General features: G+C 44.9%; 1 protein-coding gene across 2 annotated transcripts in view; it reads right to left on the bottom strand.

Moving 5' to 3' along the window:
- Positions 1-19,880, bottom strand: part of camta2 (calmodulin binding transcription activator 2) — a 30,014-nt gene that overhangs the window by 7,040 nt on the left and 3,094 nt on the right. For both annotated transcript variants that reach the window (XM_049568223.1, XM_049568224.1), the window contains exons 4-18: positions 19,618-19,685; positions 19,391-19,526; positions 18,724-18,795; positions 18,461-18,608; positions 18,247-18,375; positions 17,943-18,168; positions 16,751-17,795; positions 16,054-16,656; positions 13,405-13,531; positions 13,097-13,231; positions 3,240-3,415; positions 2,078-2,274; positions 1,511-1,589; positions 382-655; positions 50-283 (exon numbers count right to left, since the gene is read on the bottom strand). In XM_049568223.1, coding sequence (XP_049424180.1) covers positions 50-283; positions 382-655; positions 1,511-1,589; positions 2,078-2,274; positions 3,240-3,415; positions 13,097-13,231; positions 13,405-13,531; positions 16,054-16,656; positions 16,751-17,795; positions 17,943-18,168; positions 18,247-18,375; positions 18,461-18,608; positions 18,724-18,795; positions 19,391-19,526; positions 19,618-19,685 — 3,649 coding nt within the window. The remainder of the gene's footprint in view (positions 1-49; positions 284-381; positions 656-1,510; positions 1,590-2,077; positions 2,275-3,239; positions 3,416-13,096; positions 13,232-13,404; positions 13,532-16,053; positions 16,657-16,750; positions 17,796-17,942; positions 18,169-18,246; positions 18,376-18,460; positions 18,609-18,723; positions 18,796-19,390; positions 19,527-19,617; positions 19,686-19,880) is intronic.

Below are 19,880 nucleotides of genomic sequence, written 5' to 3'. Positions count from 1 at the left end.
ACAGACCGCAACCAGCCATTTTATTTAACAAACATGTTACCTGCGTTACCTGTGCTGGGCTCTGCGTTCGGCTCTTCCCCCCACATAGACACAGGAGGGAGGGAGGAAAGGGGGAGGGAGGATGGCGAGGGAGGGGAGACCGGCAGTGAGGAGGAGGAGGAGGAAGGAGATGAAGGTGGAGAGGGAGAGGTGTCCATAGGGGCGGGGCCACTGGAGTAGGCAGAGCTCGGGGAAGGGGAGGAGGGGTCGCTGGGGGACGGGAGGCTGCTGGAGGAGCTCAGACCTGGGGGGGGAGAAGGGAGACAGCCAGTCAGAGTCCTGGAATCCTGTCACATGACTGTCAGTAAACTGGAGCTGTGATCATCAGCAGGCGTGTGTTACCTGTGTCTGGGCTGGTGGACAGAGGCGACGGGGGTAGCTGTGGTTGTGGTGTGGCCGGCGTGTGTGTGTCTGCTGGAGGTGTGTGCGTGTCCCTGGGTGTCATGTGTGTGTGCGTGTGCAGCTCCTCAAGTGCTGTGGCGAGGCGCGTGTGGCCTCGGGAACGGGCCACGGCAAGCGGCAGGCGTCCCAGCGAATCAGGGATCCCCAGAGCCGAACTGTTCCAACCATACAGAAGCTCTGCTGCCCTCTGGTGGCCCAGAGCGCACGCCCACATCTGGAACACACACACAGACACGCTTAACATGTAAGCTGGAAACACGTGAGCGGGAAAAACATTAGCTAGAAACATGGTAGCCCTCAATATGTTGGCTGGAAAAATGCTAGGTGGACAAATGGAAGACATAAACATGTTTTAGGTGGAAACACATTAGCAGGAACATGTTAGCCGGAAAATGTTAGCCAGAAACACATTAGCAGGAACACGTTAGCCAGAAAATGTTAGCTGGAAAAATGTTAGCCAGAAACACATTAGCAGGAACACGTTAGCTGGAAAAATGTTAGCCAGAAAATGTTAGCTGGAAAAGTGTTAGCCAGAAACACATTAGCAGGAACACGTTAGCCAGAAAATGTTAGCTGGAAAAACGTGAACCAGAAACACATCAGCTGGAAAAATGTTAGCCAGAAACACATTAGCAGGAACACGTTAGCCAGAAAATGTTAGCTGGAAAAATGTTAGCCAGAAAATGTTAGCTGGAAAAGTGTTAGCCAGAAACACATTAGCAGGAACACATTAGCCAGAAAATGTTAGCTGGAAAAACGTGAGCCAGAAACACATCAGCTGGAAAAATGTAAGCCAGAAACACATTAGCAGGAACACGTTAGCCGGAAAATGTTAGCTGGAAAAATGTTAGCCAGAAACACATTAGCAGGAACACGTTAGCCGGAAAATGTTAGCTGGAAAAATGTTAGCCAGAAACACATTAGCAGGAACACATTAGCCGGAAAAATGTTAGCCAGAAACACATTAGCAGGAACACGTTAGCTGGAAAATGTTAGCTGGAAAAATGTTAGCCAGAAACACATTAGCAGGAAACATGGTAGCTGTAAAAAGTATTTGTGTGAATTTTACCAGTGGTGTGCAGGAGAAGTGGTCGATGTTGAGGGGGTCAACTTCCTGTTCCAAGTCCAAACTGTCGCTGTTAACACTCCTAAAACACAGACACGGCTACATGTGAGCGTGGTGCACAGAGAGGCAGTGAGAGCTACAGGCTACAATGAGGCTAAAAACAGAGTTCAAATGACGTTTTTCCAAACAACTTTTTATGTCAGGGCTTCAGGACACTTGGATCACTATGGACGAGCAGTATGGAGATATTTTGTGGTTTCAATGATGTGTTTTTGGACGTTTGAATCTGAGGCGCCGTCAGCCTCCATTAGGTGGAGTTGTGTTGCTACCTCCTCTCCCCTTGGATCTCTGCAAGTGATGTGAGGACTCTAAAACTTCACCTGAGCCTCCCTCGGCATATGGGTGAGTAGATAATGGCTGAATTTTCATTTTTGGGTGCATTTTCTTACCCAGCTTTCAAGTTTTAAAGTTCCATGCTGGCTTAAACCTCAGAATGTAGCCCCAAATGGGCGGCCCTGCTCACAATGTGTGTGTGTGTGTGTGTGTGTGTGTGTGTGTGTGTGTGTGTACCTCCAGTGGATCAGAGTGTGTATCAGGTGTGTGTATCCCTGTGCAGCAGCCAGGTGGAGCAGTGTCATCCCACGGTGACGGACGGAGTGATGAAGCCTCTCCCCTCCTCCTCCTCCTCCTCCTCCTCCTCCCCACCGTCCTCCTCTCATCATCCTCTCACACACTCCCACAATCCTCCTCTCAAACCACTGAGAGGACTGATGGACAGAGATACACAGAGACGGACAGGTGGGGAGAGACAGAGACATTGATTAACAGAGAAAAACACATCAGTAGTTTCTGCTTCACATCACTGCTCCATCTACAGATTGTAATTCTTCATTTTCATGGACACAAATCCTCCACACTGGACCTTTACGTTAAAATATCTACCTATCCTTCAAAATAAAAGCTCCAAACCTCTAATAATTAAAAAAAAAAAAAAGAGTAATTTTTATGTATCAGTGGATTTTTTTAGGTTAAAAATGTCAAAACAGTTGAAAAGAGGGAGAGTGTGATGAGTAGAGCTCAGTGTGCATGTTGTAATTGTTTTCGTGTCCGTCTGTCTGTCTGTCTGTCTGTGTCACATTGAGTCTATTTTAACCCGAGGACTGGACCTGCCAAATTCCCCATGACATCAGAGAGAGGGAGGCTGCAGCTCGGTTCAACAGAGGTCACGCTGCAGAGATGTTTCACAAGGATTTTCCATTCGGGTTAATTTGTTCTTCTTAACCTGTTTACCAGCTCAACTGTCACCTTTGTGTAATCTGCCTGACATTTGACCTCCATGAGGATTACTCAGCTTTACAGTGCAACAAAGACAAAAGACTTTGCACCTTTAAATCTGGTCCTAAAATCTATACACATTTGTGTTATTATGATTTTAAAAACCAGCAAATCATCATCAAAAACGTATCTAAAGGGTCATTACAGACATTTTTCTTCTGCAGCTCTGTCAGTACCAGTACAATCACACAGGTAGAATTGAGAGTGTGTCCCTGTGACCTTACACACAGAGACAGAGCTGAAACATGAAACAAAGCGTTGAGTCGTGTCGCTCTGCAGACTGTTGTGATCTACTGCCAACTGTTTCTATTAGTCATATCAGCAAGAGTTGGACTGTTGGATCAGCCAGGTGTTCCTAATAAAGTGGACACTACATCATGACTGCCGGTGTTTTCACCTGTTCGTGGTCCTCAGGTAGGGGTGGGGGAGGGGGCGTGGCCAGTTGGTTGCCATGTTGCTGTTGTTGATGATGATGATGGTGTTGCTGCTGGTTGTTGTCGCGGGCGGCCATCTCTGCCATCCTGCGCTCCATCTGCTCCAGCCGCTCAAGGATGGACATCCTGAACTGATTATCTGCACAAAGAAAACACAGAGTGAGACCTCCCGCTTCGGCCGCACTTCAGTTATTTCATTAATGCTGACGTCTCGAGAAAACAAACTTTTTTATCTCATGAGATAAACGAGATAATCAACCCGTTACCAGCAGAAAAGAAAAGGTTTATTTGTCTTGTTATATCGATAAAAACACAAGCTTTGTTATCTCATGAAAATAAAATTATTATTTTAGTTTTTCTTCTTATTTGGCTACTTATAATGGCACAGAGGCAGGTTTCACTGCAGATGTTAAGCGACCATAACCAGCACCGTGTCATAGCCTACTTACTAGAAATCCTGAGTGCAGAACTGATCTTCTTCCAGGCATTGTTCTGTAAATGTGTACTGGGCCAAAAATATTGTCTGTGGGACACAATTAAAGCTCTGACAGCTCTGCACTAAAACGATCAACTTCTCTATATTTATCACAGACTGATATTTACTGAAGAAGGAAATATATCTGTCGGCTGTGATTAGTTGGTCCTCGTCACATGACACACGGTGTGCGCTGCTTCGTTCCAAAAGCTGAACTCTGTTTATCTCAGGGCGCAGCTGTCCCTCTCTGAAAAATAGCCACTAGGGAAAGCATGCACACCGCGACGGCGATGCTCTGGTGTTTGAGCGTGCCTGCCGTGCATCTACGTTGAAAACAATGAATTTGAGGGCACAAAAAACTCAGCATGTGTACGAAACCTTAAGCTTAAACCAGTCTCAGTTCGAGGGGTACCCATGGTTGATAATACTGATCCCATCAGACGGTAATAAAGTGGAAACACAGTGTCCTCTTGTGCTCACAGAGAGTCCAGGTCACAGTCAGGTGTCAGGTGCATGCCAAACACACTTATGGCTTTTTTGTGGACAGGCTGCCTGGATGCAACCATGGTACGCAGGGTACACAGTGCAGGGTGGGAGAAGAAGGAACACATTGTCATAGGTGGGTGCATTAGAGGCTGTGGAACTGACAGTTTGGGAATCCTGCAGAGTGCTTTCCTCAGAGGGAACTTATTGTTGTCTGGAGCAGGAATTATTTTTTAACTTTAGTTTGGAGCCAAAACAATCTGTATGACATTGCGTTGCTCATTTCAGCTGCACATCTACCTGTGTTATAACAAGGACTGGATATCTGTACTTAATACTTTTATGGTATCAACTAAAATAAACCAGGAACAAGTAGAATCAAAACATCTCCGGTCAAATAATACCTGCATTTGATCCTTTTTGCTGCTGTCGTCTCAAGAGCTGCTCAGTTCAATGTTTGCTCGGTTAGCATGAGCTAACTCAGCAGCAGCAGCTAACATCCAACACGGAGCCATTAAACAATCCCAACAAACACACACTGACAAAGAAACAGCTCAACTCTGTCATTGAACCCATTTACAAGGGTGAGATAATCTTAGCCATGTGATGCTAACAGTTAGCTCTGTCACTGTACTAGTGCAGCAGGGCAGACTCTCACAACTGTCCACTGTGCAGAGCTCACACTCCTGCAGCAGCAGCTACAACCCCTACAGTCTGTGTGTCGGTGTGCTGACAGAGTTGACAGATCAGCAAGCCAAAATGCCACCTAAACGTTCAATTATCTTAAAGTATGGATACACTGCACTGATGGGTACTGAACAAAGTACTGTGTTAGTATCAGTATCACTTTAAGGGTACTGGTATTGTAGTTTTTTAAAGATACCAAGCTCTAATTATAATAATAATGACCTGAACTGATGTGTGTGTGTCGACAGCTCTAACCAGGAGGCAAATGGAAACTCCTCTCTTAAATAACACACACACACACGGTGCCAGGCGGCAGGATGATTGAAGTCAGTCGAGATAGTTTCCATTTCAGCAACTATATATAAACTAATACAGAATGATACACTGTGACCTGTACACACACACACACACACACACACACACACAATTGATTCACTGCTTATATTTTTTTTAACGTTCGTGTTTACAGATTCTCTGTTTGGTTTGATCGACACAAAAACTGACAGAGATTCAGTTTACGATCAATACTGTAGAAAATACTGTTGAGTCACTGACTGATCACTGATCAGTCTGCAGTTGGAAGAAAACATTTACACATTTAGCAAAATCAGAGGCAGGAATGCCTTATCGTCAGGTCTGCTACGGTGCTAACAGTGTGCAACACAAGCTGTAGCTACCTAAATTCAACCAGAACAGGACCAAGCGCTGGGGGTCTGATCTGATCTGAGTCCCTACCAGATCAGCAAACTTTCTGTTGCTGCTGTAACATGGCTTAGACCCCACTGTGAACCCCGAGGCTGGGGTTTGTGCTGACAGAATTTGAGTTACTACAGCGGCTAAGGTCTGACCTGCCATCTACTCTCCACCCAGGGAAGTAGTATCCCAGCAGTGGGAAGGAAGGTCCATGGGCTGTGTTAGCTACCTAATTTGTGTCTTATTTGTTGTTTGATAAACAGTAAATCCATCAAATTCAGTGCCCCAAATCTTAAGTTCTGTTGCTTGCCAACTTGGATGAATTGCTAGCTAACATAGCAAAATACTGTTTTGGGTGATTAACGTCATTTAATTCATTCAGACTCCAGGGCTGATCTGACTGGTAAATTAGCTAGCTTGCTGTTTGCAAGTTACTTTATCAGCTAATGTTATGAAGCAAACGACACCAGATCACTTCAGCGCAGCTCAGTTACAGCTAGCTGGCTAACCTTAGCTTGCCTGCTCACTAACATTAGTGCTAGCAAAAATGCTATCAGAGTGGCTATGTCAGTTACCTAGCGTGCGAAGGAACTTAATCAGCCAATGTGATCCATGATACTAACTTATGTTATTATGGGAAACAATGTTGATTTATCCAACGATTAATGATGTAACAATAGGTCCTGATTTTTTTGCATGATTTTCTTCTTCTACATGTGACAATGAAGAACCTGACACTTAAACTGTTGTGTTTTGTGCTGCAGTTTCTAGTGCAGTAGTTTGCAATTATTACTGAAACGCGTTTCGACCATACAGAACAACAGCAGAGGTGGATTGTGACTGATTAAAGGAATATTTTATCTGCCAAATTACCATTTGTCTGTTGGTTACTCACCACGTGTTACGTTTAAATCATCACTCTGTTTTTCTCTGGCGTCTCAGTGGTGAATGAAGAATCCAGAAAGTAGAAAATTCTTGATGAAGTAAAAGTGGAACATGTCAGCTCCTTTGTTCCATAATGTTAAATTAATGGTTTTGTGTGAAGTACTGAGCATACAGCTGGATAAATGAGACTCAGATTATACTGGATGAGTTGTGTGACAATTTGTCAACAATGTTTTGATATACAACTCAACTCTCAAACAGTCTGGACACTGTGCAAAACGTAACTATCTATGTTCAGTCACATACAGTCTGAGATATTTATTGTTCAAACTGATGAACTTAATTCTTTTTGTAAATCTACACTCATTCTGCAGCAGGTTGCTCTAAAGTTGGGATAGGAGCATGTTTACGGCTGTGTAACATCACCTTTTCTTTCAACAACACTCAAAGTGTTTGGGAACTGAGGACAGTTTTTCTTGCTTGATATCCGACTTCAGTGTCTTAACAGTCCCATGATGCACCTCTCTGGCGTCAACGCTTCATCATGTCCCACACATATTCAGCGGAGACAGGTGTGGACGGCAGGCAGGTCAGTCTGGTACCTGCCCTCTGTTACTATGGAGCCACGCTGTTGGAACACGTCACAATGTGTCTCATTGTCTCGCTGGAATGTGAAGGGATGTCCCTGGAAAAGGCGTCGTCTGGATGGCAGCATATGTTGCTCCAAAACCTGTATGTACCTATCAGCTTTCATGGTGCCTTCACAGACGTCAAGTTACCCATGATACCCCCCATCCCGTCACAGATAGGAAGTTACACATGATGCACCCCCATCCCATCACAGATAGGAAGTTACCCATGATACCCTTCCATCCCGTCACAGATAGGAAGTTACCCATGATACCCCCCATCTCGTCACAGATAGGAAGTTACACATGATGCACCCCCATCCCATCACAGATAGGAAGTTACCCATGATACCCTTCCATCCCATCACAGATAGGAAGTTACCCATGATACCCTTCCATCCCGTCACAGCTAGGAAGTTACCCATGATACCCCCCATCTCGTCACAGATAGGAAGTTACCCATGATACCCCCCATCCCGTCACAGATAGGAAGTTACCCATGATACCCCCCATCCCGTCACAGATAGGAAGTTACCCATGATACCCTTCCATCCCGTCACAGATAGGAAGTTACCCATGATACCCTTCCATCCCGTCGCAGATAGGAAGTTACCCATGATACCCCCCATCCCGTCACAGATAGGAAGTTACCCATGATACCCCCCATCCCGTCACAGATAGGAAGTTACCCATGATTCCCCCCCATCCCGTCACAGATAGGAAGTTACCCATGATACCCTTCCATCCCGTCACAGATAGGAAGTTACCCATGATACCCTTCCATCCCGTCGCAGATAGGAAGTTACCCATGATACCCCCCCCATCCCATCACAGATAGGAAGTTACACATGATGCCCCCCATCTCGTCACAGATAGGAAGTTACCCATGATACCCCCCATCTCGTCACAGATAGGAAGTTACCCATGATACCCCCCCATCCCGTCACAGATAGGAAGTTACCCATGATACCCCCCCATCCCGTCACAGATAGGAAGTTACCCATGATACCCCCCCATCTCGTCACAGATAGGAAGTTACCCATGATACCCCCCCATCTCGTCACAGATAGGAAGTTACCCATGATACCCCCCTATCCCGTCACAGATAGGAAGTTACCCATGATACCCCCTATCCCGTCACAGATAGGAAGTTACCCATGATACCCTTCTATCCCGTCACAGAGAGGAAGTTACCCATGATACCCTTCTATCCCGTCACAGAGAGGAAGTTACCCATGATACCCTTCTATCCCGTCACAGATAGGAAGTTACCCATGATACCCTTCTATCCTGTCACAGATAGGAAGTTACCCATGATAGCCTTCTATCCTGTCACAGATAGGGAGCTACCCATGATGCCTTTCCATCCCATCACAGATAGGAAGTCACCCATAATGCACCTCCATCCCAACACAGATAGGAAGTTACCCATGATGCACCTCCACCCCATCACAGATGCTGGTCCTGGAGGACACAACGTCCATGATGGACGGGTTAGACCACTGTCTGTTGGTCCATCTCAGATGAGCCTGGGCCCAGAGACGTGGGCGATGTGTTTACTGACAGTGGTTTTCCAAAGTGTTCCAGAGCCCATGTAGTAATATCCTTTATCCAGTCATGTTGGTTTTTAACATTGTGCAGTCTGAGGGGTCAAAGGTCACAGACAATCAGCCTTGTCCCTTACATGCAGAGATTTCTACAGATTCTCTGAATCTTTTGATGATAATATGGGATGTAGATGTTAAATCACTAAATGAGAAACATTGTTCTTAAACTGTTGGACTGTTTGTCCTTAAAGTTTTTTACGAAGTGACTGTCCTTGCTTGTGAACAGTCGAGCCTTTCAAAGACGATCCATTCATACCTATCAATGACAGTATCACCTGTTACCAGTTCACCTGTTTACCTGTGGACTCTTCCAAACTGGTGTTTTTTAACATTCCATAACTTTCCCAGTCTGCTGTTTCTCCTGTCCCAACTTTATCATAACCTGCTGCAGAATAAGGGCACAAAAACAATTAAGTTTCTTGGTTTGAACATTAAATATCTCTGGACTGGATTCAATTGAGTTTAGGTCAAAAAGGATTTTCAAAAAGGTGTTGTAGTTATGCTGTTGTTAAACATGGTCCCACTCGTTTTGAAAAAAAGAAATTAAAAGATGGATAAATCCAATTAAATAAAATGTTGGTGTAAATTAGGGGTCGATGAAATAATCGATTCTTAGATGCACTGCAATACAGATGATTTGGCATCGATTTACAAATGTACACTACAGATTAGTGTGGGCAACCACAGGTGGAAACAATCTGACTGGTTTGAACGTCACAGTATGAAAGTATTGTGAATATAAGGTCGAAGGGAAAAGGTACCTGAACAACAGCTACATTGTATGCAAGTAAATTAATCTAGTTATATAATTTTGGACCACTACAAATACAGTATGCTATGTTTTAACAGTCTCAAGTAGTCACACAGTAAGAAAAATAAATCATGTACTGAAATCAAAAATTTTGATGCATCAATAATCATCTTATCATTGAGTCTTTGCCCTCTGAATCATAATCAAAGAGTGAGGTGCCTGGAGATTCTCACCCTACTGTAAATTAAGACCTGAAATTCAAATTTAAGATTATCTAATTCATTTTAAGGCCTTTAAACATTGAGCACGGATTTTGGTCCAAAACATTTTGCACGTTTTTGCATCATACTCGTGACAAACTGCTTGAATTGTGTGAATCTTCGCATCAGTTTAAAGAGACCGACAGCGACTGTACAAAGTTAAATGTACTCAGTGGTCGCTTTATTAGGTACACCTGCACAATCTAACATCTCTGCATAAAGCTCATAATGGTTGTCAGACTCAATAAATTACAGACATCAGAAAGGTAGACCAGCAGCAGACTGCACAGGTGTACCTAATAAAGTGGACACTAAACAATCACATCTGTAACAGTAAAGGTAACAAAGTATTTCTGAAAATTTAACTCACTTCTCATTTGTTTGTCAGGTTCCCACCATCGGTCATCATTATCATAATTACTATTACCTTAACTGTAGGTGGTTGCTGTGTTACTGAGCAGCTGTGTAACCTTGACAACCCCTACAGAAACACACACACAGAGTCTGGTCCTACCGACACCATCCTGTCTCTGTCCTACGTCCATCTTCTGTCTGTCTGTCCAAAAAATCATGCCTCCTTCTTCTTATTCTCTCTGTCTATGTGTGTGTGCGTGTATGTGTGTGTCTGTCACAGGATAAGTTAACACACACTCGATCTTAAAATGTGACAGTGACGACGAGCTGACGAGAGACACAACGCAGGCTGAGATTTAACACACGCACAGTGAGCAGACTGAGTGAGCGTGCAAGGATCAACAAGTTAAAAAGAGAGAGGGAGAGGCAGAGCAGCAAGGCATGGTGGGAAACCCACTGTGAGGGAGGGAGGAAGAGACTAAATCTGATTGGTTAGTGTGCCTGTCAATCAACGGGGAGAGTCAGAAATAGCAGCTGATGACTGTGAAAGTGTTTCCAGGTGATGACAGTGGAAAACAGCTCCAGCACATCAATCACAGACAGGGACGGACACACACACACACACACACACACACACACTGACAGACACAGAGCAGAGACAGCAGGCAGACAGAGAGACAAAAAGGGATAAAGTGGAGGACAGACAGTCCACTAACACACACACACACACACACACACACACACACACACCATGTTGTGTGTCCGTCCTCACAGGACATTTATCAGTCTCTGTGTCTCCATGTAGTCAAAGTGTCTCATAGACATACAGACAACTACCAACTGAAGGAAACTTAAGAACATGATGATTCTCAGGAAACTTCTGCAGCACCGTCTCTAACGGCTCCCTGCTGCGTCACTTCATGTCAACATGTCTGAGGCCAAAAGTTGCACATGAACACACCACAAAGACTACAGCCAATGACCAACCGGCACGTAGGTTCTGCACCTGCGTGAGAAGAAATAACCCTCCTCACCTACAGACAGCAATAGTCTGCATTCATCCGTCAAAAAGGGAAACAGGGAGACAGTTTGACATTAGCTAGACAGTTAACAAATCAACTACACAATCCAATGTTCTACATTCTGTCGTCTCAATTAGCCACTTGTTAGCAATCGTCTTTTTTAAGACACATAAAAGTTTCTAAATTCACAGTGGGGTATTTACTGATGTGTTTTATGTCATAAAATAAAACATTAATCTCTCTTCAGCTTGTGTTAACAAAAGACCTTATTTTACACATCTAAACAAAAACATACTGACTTCAAAACGAGTGGACAGGAAGTGCTAACATGCTAATTAATTTTCCAGGTTTTAGGACTAATTCCTGCAGCACCCTATTGTCCCCATCTCACCTGAGTAAATATTAAAACCTAATAAGTGAATCACCGAGTAATCAATAGTCTGATAAGCTTATCAGTAATAATTCTGATTAAAGCCTCTGTAGCGCCCCCTGAAGGCTGCAAACTAGAAATGCAACAATCTATCAGCCGATATTTTCCTTCAACCTACCAGCAAATCAGATGACATCACCAATGTCAGTGCTCTGTTTTTCTGTTGTGTCTCAGGCTAAAAGACAGGACTTCAGACTAACAGTGTCCTGATGAGACGCCATCAGGACAAAAGGACTCAGTAATCTCCCTATTGTTGCATCAGATGATGCAGCCTGTTGTTTCCCTGATAATGTTACATTGAGCACAACAAATCTGTGACATCAGCAGGAGGAGAGCTAGTTAACGTTAGCTGATAGCAGCTAGTTAACTTTAGCTGTTAGCTGTGAGCAGCTTGTTAATGTTTGCTGTTAACTGGTAAAAGCTAGTTACTGTTAGCTGTTAACAGTTAGCAGCTAGTAAATGTTAGCCGTTTACAGCTACTTAATGTTAGCTGTTAACTGATAAAAGTTAGTTACTGTTAGCCGTGTACAGCTACTTGATGTTAGCTGTTAACTGGTAAAAGCTAGTTTCTGTTAGCTGTTTACAGCTACTTAATGTTAGCTGTTAACTGATAAAAGTTAGTTACTGTTAGCCGTGTACAGCTACTTAATGTTAGCTGTTAACTGGTAAAAGCTAGTTACTGTTAGCTGTTAACAGTTAGCAGCTAGTAAATGTTAGTCGTTTACAGCTACTTAATGTTAGCTGTTAACTGGTAAAAGCTAGTTACTGTTAGCTGTTAACAGTTAGCAGCTAGTAAATGTTAGTCGTTTACAGCTACTTAATGTTAGCTGTTAACTGGTAAAAGCTAGTGACTTTTAGTAACAGTTAGCAGCTAGTAAATGTTAACTGTTAGCAGCTAGTTAACAAAAGCTGTTAGTTACCTTGAGCTGTTAGAAGCTAGTTACCATTAGCTGTTAATAGCTGGTTAATTTTAGCTGTTAACTGTTGGAAGCTATTAACATTAGCTGCCAGCTTTTAAATGTAAGTAGCTAGTTAACATTAGCTGTTAGCAAATGGTTAATGTAAGCTACTAGATACTGTCATTTGTTAGCAGCTAGTCAATGTTAGCTCTTAACTGTTAGCAGCTAGTTGGCTGTCAGCGCCTAGTTAATATTAGCTGTTAGCAGACGGTGGAGCTAACAGCTGACGGAGGCTACACTGAGTCACATTATGATGCTTTCACGCTTTATTCAGTAAAATGAGTGTTGGATGAAGGTAAATTAAAATGTTATCGTGATGTGTTCAATGTAATGTTATGGAAAATGTGTCGACGTTTTCACAGCAACATGAAACAGATATTAGAGAGGGAATTATGATGTAATAAATATGGTAAAAAGACTTTTGAAGCAGTGATTTTCAAAGACACAGTTCAGTGTGCTGAATGATATCTGCAGTGTTCCCATGGATGTAGAGACAAGTGAAGGAAAGTTAATGAAGTCACTGTGGTGTTTGTGTTAAGCGGTTGTGTTTGTGGTGGTGTCACAGGTGGAGGAGTTGGATCTGACCGTCCAATGAGAGCCAGTCGAGCTGCGAGCTGGGCAGAGAGCTGGCGTTCCTCGCTCGATACTCAAACAGAACTGAAGAGGAAACAGAACCTCCGGACTCCAGAACCTGCAGACACACCAGACCGGCCTCATGGGCTGGAACAGAGACACAGTCCATCAGTCTGTCTGAATCTTTCATCGCCATCACAAAAACAAACGATGCACCAAAGCAAAAAATAATTAAATGTATTTATGTTTTATTGAACTATCACAAATCAATAACCTCATGATGTGTGTGTGTGTGTGTGTGTGTGTGTGTGTGTGTGTACCTGGACAGTAGCAGCGCAGGACTCCAGGTTGAATCAGCGAGGCGGGGACAGTGCTCTGATCGAAGACACAGGAGTATCGACCTGACAGCTCGCTCCACGGGCCTGTGATCAATACTTTAACACCTCCCTAACACACACACACACACACACACAGACACACAGACACACAAGAGAATAAAACCCAAGAAGACAGAACGCAGGATAGAGCTCTAGTAGACAGACCTTAAGAGGATAGAACTCATCAAGAAAGAACTCCAGAAGATAGAATTCAACAAGAGAGAACTCAAGAGAATAGACCGCTAGTAGATAGAACTCTGGTAGATAGAACTCATGAGGATAGAACTCAACAAGAAAGAACTCTAGAAGACAACAAGAAAGAAGTCAAGAGAATAGAACCCAAGAAGATAGAACTCAAGAGGATAGAACTCAAGAAAATAGAACCCAAGAAGATAGAACTCAAGAGGCTAGAACTCAACAAGAAAGAACTACAGAATACAGAGATCAAGAGGATAGAACTCAGGAAAATAGAACCCAAGAATATAGAACCCAAGAAGACAGAACTCGAGAGGACAGAACTCGAGAGGACAGAACTCAAGAAAATAGAGCCCAAGAAGATAGAACCCCAGTAGATAGAACTAAAGAAGGCAGAACTCTAGTAGATGGAACTGAAGAGGCTAGAACTCAACAAGAAAGAACTCCAGAAGACAGAGATCAAGAGGATAGAACTCAAGAAAATAGGACCCAAGAAGATAGAACTCAAGAGAAAAGAAGTCAAGAGGACAGAACTCCAGTTGACAAAACTTAGGATAGAACTCAAGAAAATAGGACCCAAGAAGATAGAACTCAAGAGAATAGAAGTCAAGAGGATATAACTCCAGTTGACGTAACTTAGGATAGAACTCAAGAAAACAGAACGCAAGAAGACAGAACTCAAGAGGATACAACTCCAGAAGATAAAACTCAAGAAGATAGAACTCCAGAGGATAGAACTCCAGAAGATAAAACTCAAGAAGATAGAACTCTACTAGATAAAACTTGAGAGGATAGAACTCAAGAAGATAAAGCGTAAGAGGATAGAACTCCAAAAGATAAAACTCAAGAAGATAGCTCTCTAGTAGATAAAACCTGAGAGGATAGAACTCAAGAAGATAAAACTCCTCTAACTTACTCTACATAGCCCTCACCTTCTCTCACTGACCTTCTGTTAACAGTTTAAATCAGTTGAATTCAAAGGAACTTTGTTGCAACTTTGATTTTACACTTGCCTTAGCAAGTGTAAAATCAAAACAAAAATTAATGTAGGTATGTTTGATTGTTAATGTTTCCTTCAGACGTTCTGCTGTTCTGTGCTAATAACCAGGTCACCATCATCATCATCATCATCATCATGTTATAGCCTCGCTATATTTATCTTTTAATGAACCTTTAACATTGTATCCCCTCTACGTCAATTTTTCCTCCTGGTATCAGATACTGATATTTTTCAAGGTGATGTATCAAAGTTAAACATATCAGTAATGTGACAACAGTTGTGGTGAAGATAGTGATCAGGTATTGTATCGTACTGAAGGGCAGGAAGGACTCTGCTGCCCCCGTGTGGACAGTTAGAGGAACACCTCACACTGACTGACTGCAGTTCGAGCCTCTTCACATCAGTGGATTTCACACTAAATGTGAGTCTTTTTATTCTTTGAATGTTTTTAACGTGTAACTCCTGACAGGTGTCACTTTGACTTCGCTCAGCGCTCGCCACCTTTATTAACCCTTCACTGTCTCTGATGTTCATCACTGAGTCATTTAGTCTGACCTCAGGTTCATAAATAACCCTGAGAACAAAGTACTCAGCTTAATAACTTCATTTAATCTTTAATAACACATCGTTATTAATTATTGATTAGATTTGTATCAATAATCTGAATCTGTAAAAGAAATGGAATGCGGTAAGAACTACAACATGTACCTGAAAAACTCAAGAGTGTAATCATCACTGATTAACAGGTTAAAGATGCTGATCTCATTATTAACCTCATTATCAATAACTAATTATTGGTATCTATTTATAATTTACTGATTATGATCAATTATAAGTATTGTTTACTGACTGATTGACTGTGAGTAATTAATATGGATTAATTATAGATTGATGGGTATTTATTATTTCTTGATAACTGATTATTCGTATTGATTACTGATCAGAAATTGATTGATCATTACTACTGAATATTGTTTGATAATTGATTAATGATAATGATAAGTGATTTAAGATTGATTTTCAGTACTGTTCATTAATTGATTATTGACTGTAAATAATTGATATGGATTAGTTATGGATTGATTGGTATTTATTATTGATTGATAATTGATTATTGGTATTGATTACTACTTGAATAATGATTGGTGCTGGTTATTGTTTGATACTTCATTACTGACATTGATAAGTGATTTATGATTATCAGTACTGTTTATTACTTGGTTGATATTAATACTGATTACTGCTTGATAATTACTTACAGATATATTTTTAATTGACTGGTACTGATTATTGCTTGATAACTGATGAGTTGTCAATAGTGATTACTCATTGATAATAGATTAACTGTTTGCAATGATTGATTGATAAATAACTGATTGGTATTGATTATTAATTACCTCGGGGTAGGACCACTCAGGGGAGAAGTCTGTGATGGAGGCGAGGCGGGTGGAGGAGGAGGAGGGCAGTGGGTGAGGGAAGGGGAGGAAGGACGAGGAGGGGGAGGGCTGGGGGGGCACCATGTAGCGGACCCCCGCCGGGAACACGGCCGGGTTCGGCGCAGCGGCAGCGGGATGAGCTGCAACGGGATTGGCCTCCTCGGTGATGAGGTCAGAGATGAGATCAGGAAACTGGCTGTCGAAGGAGATGTCCAGCTCCTCCCCTCCTCGCTCGCAGGGCTCCGCTTCCTCCTCCAGCTGTGTGTCCATGCAGGTGTCCTCTGAGTCGTAGCCCCGCCTGCTCTCCTCCTTTACCTGGACTGGGGGCGTCGCCAGATGAGTTGTATCCATGGCGACAGCGGCAGAGGTGGAGTCAGCATCAGGTGCAGGCAGGTGATTGTAGGGCTGCTCCAGGACCAACGGCAGCTGTCCGGTGGCCTGTCGCTGCGTCTCATTGGCCAGCTGGGTGGGTTGGCTCGCTGAGTCCTGGCAAACCAGGAGCAGTGAAGCGGTGCTACTTCCTGTCTGTTGCCGTGGAGACGAGCAGGAGGAAGCGTGGCTTGTCTGAATCACAGAGAAAAAAAAAAAGGAGAGACGGGGCGGATGAATATGAGTTCTCACTGAGGTAAGTAGTCCCTCAGTTTGTTTACAGACTCACCTGCAGCAGAGCCAGCTTAGTGGGAGGAGCGCTGCCTTCATCATCATCGTCGTCGTCGTCTCTCCTATCCTTCACCTCTTCCTCATCTTTCCTCCCCTCCTCTTCCTGCCTCCCCCCCTCCGATTCCCCAAGCGCTCCCAGCTCCAGGCAGAGGGGTAGGAGGGGCGGAGCCACAGAGGAGGTGGGAGACAAGGAGAGAGAGAGGGAGGGGGGAAGGGAGGACGAGGGCGGGGAGGAGGAGGAGGAAGAGGAGGAGGAGAGGGGGAGAGCTGAGTCTCTCCTGTCTGCCTCAGAGGAGGAGGAAGAGGAGGAGAGGGAGGAGAGGGAGGAGGGAGGGGATACAGAGGAGGGAGGGGTGGAGGTGGGGGACAGTGAGAGAGCGAGGGAGGGGGGAGAGAGGGGGGATGAGGAGGAGCAGAGAGCAGGGGATGGGGTGGAGGAGGAGGGAGGAGGTGGGCCACCGTATGTCTGACCCTGTTTGGGGGAGTTGAGGAAGGAGTCAGGGTCAAAGGCAGGGGGGAGGGAGGGGGGAGCTGGGGGCGGTGAGGGGGTGGAAGGGGGAGAGGGAGGAGAGGTGGCAGCAGGAGGAGGCGGCGAACGGAGGGAGGAGGAGGAGGTGTTTGAGGAGGAGGGGGTGAGGAGCAGGCCTCCGATGACAGGTGAAGGGAGGAGGGTGAGGGAGAGGGTGGCCACCCCCGGCGCCTGGACGGGAGGAGGGGGGAGGGAGGGGGGAACGGGGGAAGAGGAGGAGGGAGGAGAAGGGGAGGCGGGCCCGCCGGTAGGAGCGGAGAGAGCGGGGGAGAGCAGTAACTGTCCAGAGTGGGTGAGCGACAGGCTCCTGCCTGGCCCCGCCTCCTCACCGCCTCCCCCTCCTCCCCCCTGCCCCCCTCTTCCTGCGATGCTGGTAGTTGTTGCCATGACGAGCACAGCGTTCTGGGGCAGCGCCACCGTCGTCAGGTTGCCGCGGTGGTCACCATAAAAGCCATTGCCGTGGTTACCCATGGTGATGGTGGCTCTGTGCGGCTGAGGAGGCGACGAGGTCGCACTACAACACAAAACACATCCAGTGTGTACTTACACACACACACACACACAGTACACACAATACAGTAACTGTACTATGAGACGTTCACTTGTCCCCTCTGGGCTCCTGTACATCTCTGAATCGCAGCTTCCTGTGTGAGTGACTTACGTGGACGAGGGGCAGGGAGAGGAGACGGGGCTGCTCTGAGCCTGGAGGTGGGGCAGTTTGGCTTCTCCTCCTCCTCCTCCTCCTCCTCCCCCTCCTCGCCCTGCCTCCCCCGCCTCAGATGAGAGGGGGGATGGGGAGGGTCTGCAGGAGGAGGGAGGCAGTTTGGGGGAGATGATGCGATGCTTGGTGCTGTTACATCGGTGGGGAATGTTCACTCCTGAAGATACTGCACAGACACACAGCATCAGGCAGGTTAGCTTACCTTACAGTGATGTCACACAGTGATGTCACAGAGATGCATTACCCTGGGCGGCGTTACAGAGGCAGGCGTGTGTGCGCGGCTGTGGTTTGGTTCTCTGCCGGTCCAGAATGTGTTGAACCAACTCTTCAATACTGAAATCACCTGATCCCACTGAACACTTCATACTGTGAACTGAGACACAAGCACTGCGCGTGAACACCACCGGGTCGATACCCTGACAGCACATGTAGATGAAGTACATGTATTTGTTACGTACACATGGGCTTCAGCTGGTTCAGCAGGTCGTCTCGGCTCCACCTCACGCTGTCGTGGCGGTCGGCCACCGCACACAGCAGCGGACTGCATTTCCCAGAATCCTCCAGGGACGGCACGTTCAGGTAGTGGACCAGCACGATGTCTGGGTTCTGTCACAGATATCACAGATGTATTGATGAGTGACTGACTCTCACTTCAGTTCAGGATGTTTCATGTACATTAGAGAGTGTGTGTGTGTGTGTGTGTGTGTGAGTGTGTGTTGACCTGCAGCAACCAGTAGCATCGTCTGTGGAATGTTGGCACGATGGAGGAATGGACGTAGCAACCATACAGGCACTGCAAGCACACAACAGGCAGAAGTGAGCGGCATTCATCCATTCATAACCCTCATGGGTCACAGCTCTTTATGAGGCACACCTCAGGGATCGTTATCAGACATGTTTATGTTTAAAAAAAGAACAGTCATATATTAATATGCAGCATCAGTCTGTCTTAATTACAACATGTCACGTCAGAAGTGTGTTTGCAACTGAAGACTTTCACTTAATATATCAACGAGATTCGATGACAAGTATTTTACGAAATCCATGACTTTTCCAGGTTTTCCATGACCGTGGGAACTTTGTCTTTAGATGCTACTACCCAAATTCAAAGTCAATCCAGCAGAATCTCATGGAGGAGTTTGTTAAAGTACGATGTCCGAAATGGCCAAAAACACCCAAAAGATGAAAAGTAAATTCAAAATGGCTGACTGACCCACAATTGAGAAATTCCAGTGAATTAATGAATGTGTTTCTTTTTGTAACCAAAATGATTTTATTAGGGTCCTCACAGCTGCCCGGTCCCTAATAATAATTAAGTTATACTGTATATCATAGTTGTTAGTGCAGGTACAGAGTGTGTCCTGCAGGGGGAGCAGTGTGCTGCACACCTCCATGCCCTGGACCTTCAGCTTCATGTGGTCCTCTCTCGTCGTTTTTCCATCCTTCCTTTTCTTCCAGCAGTATCCATCCTTCCTGTACTTCACCTTCTTCCTGTTGTACAGGATGATGCTGCCGTTCTTTGGCCTGAAAGAGAAAAACAACCAGGGCGGTCTGAGTCATCAGGTGTGAACCAGCTTCGTCTGAGCAGCTCTGTGAGAGTCGCTGAGAGGAGTACCTGGTTTTCAGGCTGCAGGAGAGCCACTCATCATGTCTGTCAAATGATATCAGGTAAGAAGCTATCTCCTGCACAAACACACAGACAGACAGAGACATTATTTAGTAGAGGTTTACAGTTGGTAAACAATGGAGGAGAAACTGGTGGCAGCAGTTGCTGGATACTTTCCAAACCACAGTTAGCACCATCTCAATAGAAAACAGCAGACGTGGAAGCAGATAAGTGCAGTACTTGAAACGTCCATGATGGAGGAGAAGCTCCTG

Source organism: Epinephelus fuscoguttatus, linkage group LG23 (assembly GCF_011397635.1).
Source record: "Epinephelus fuscoguttatus linkage group LG23, E.fuscoguttatus.final_Chr_v1".
Lineage (NCBI taxonomy): Eukaryota > Metazoa > Chordata > Actinopteri > Perciformes > Serranidae > Epinephelus > Epinephelus fuscoguttatus.
The sequence above is the reverse complement of the archived record's forward strand: the minus strand, read 5'-3'. Positions and strand labels throughout refer to the sequence as shown.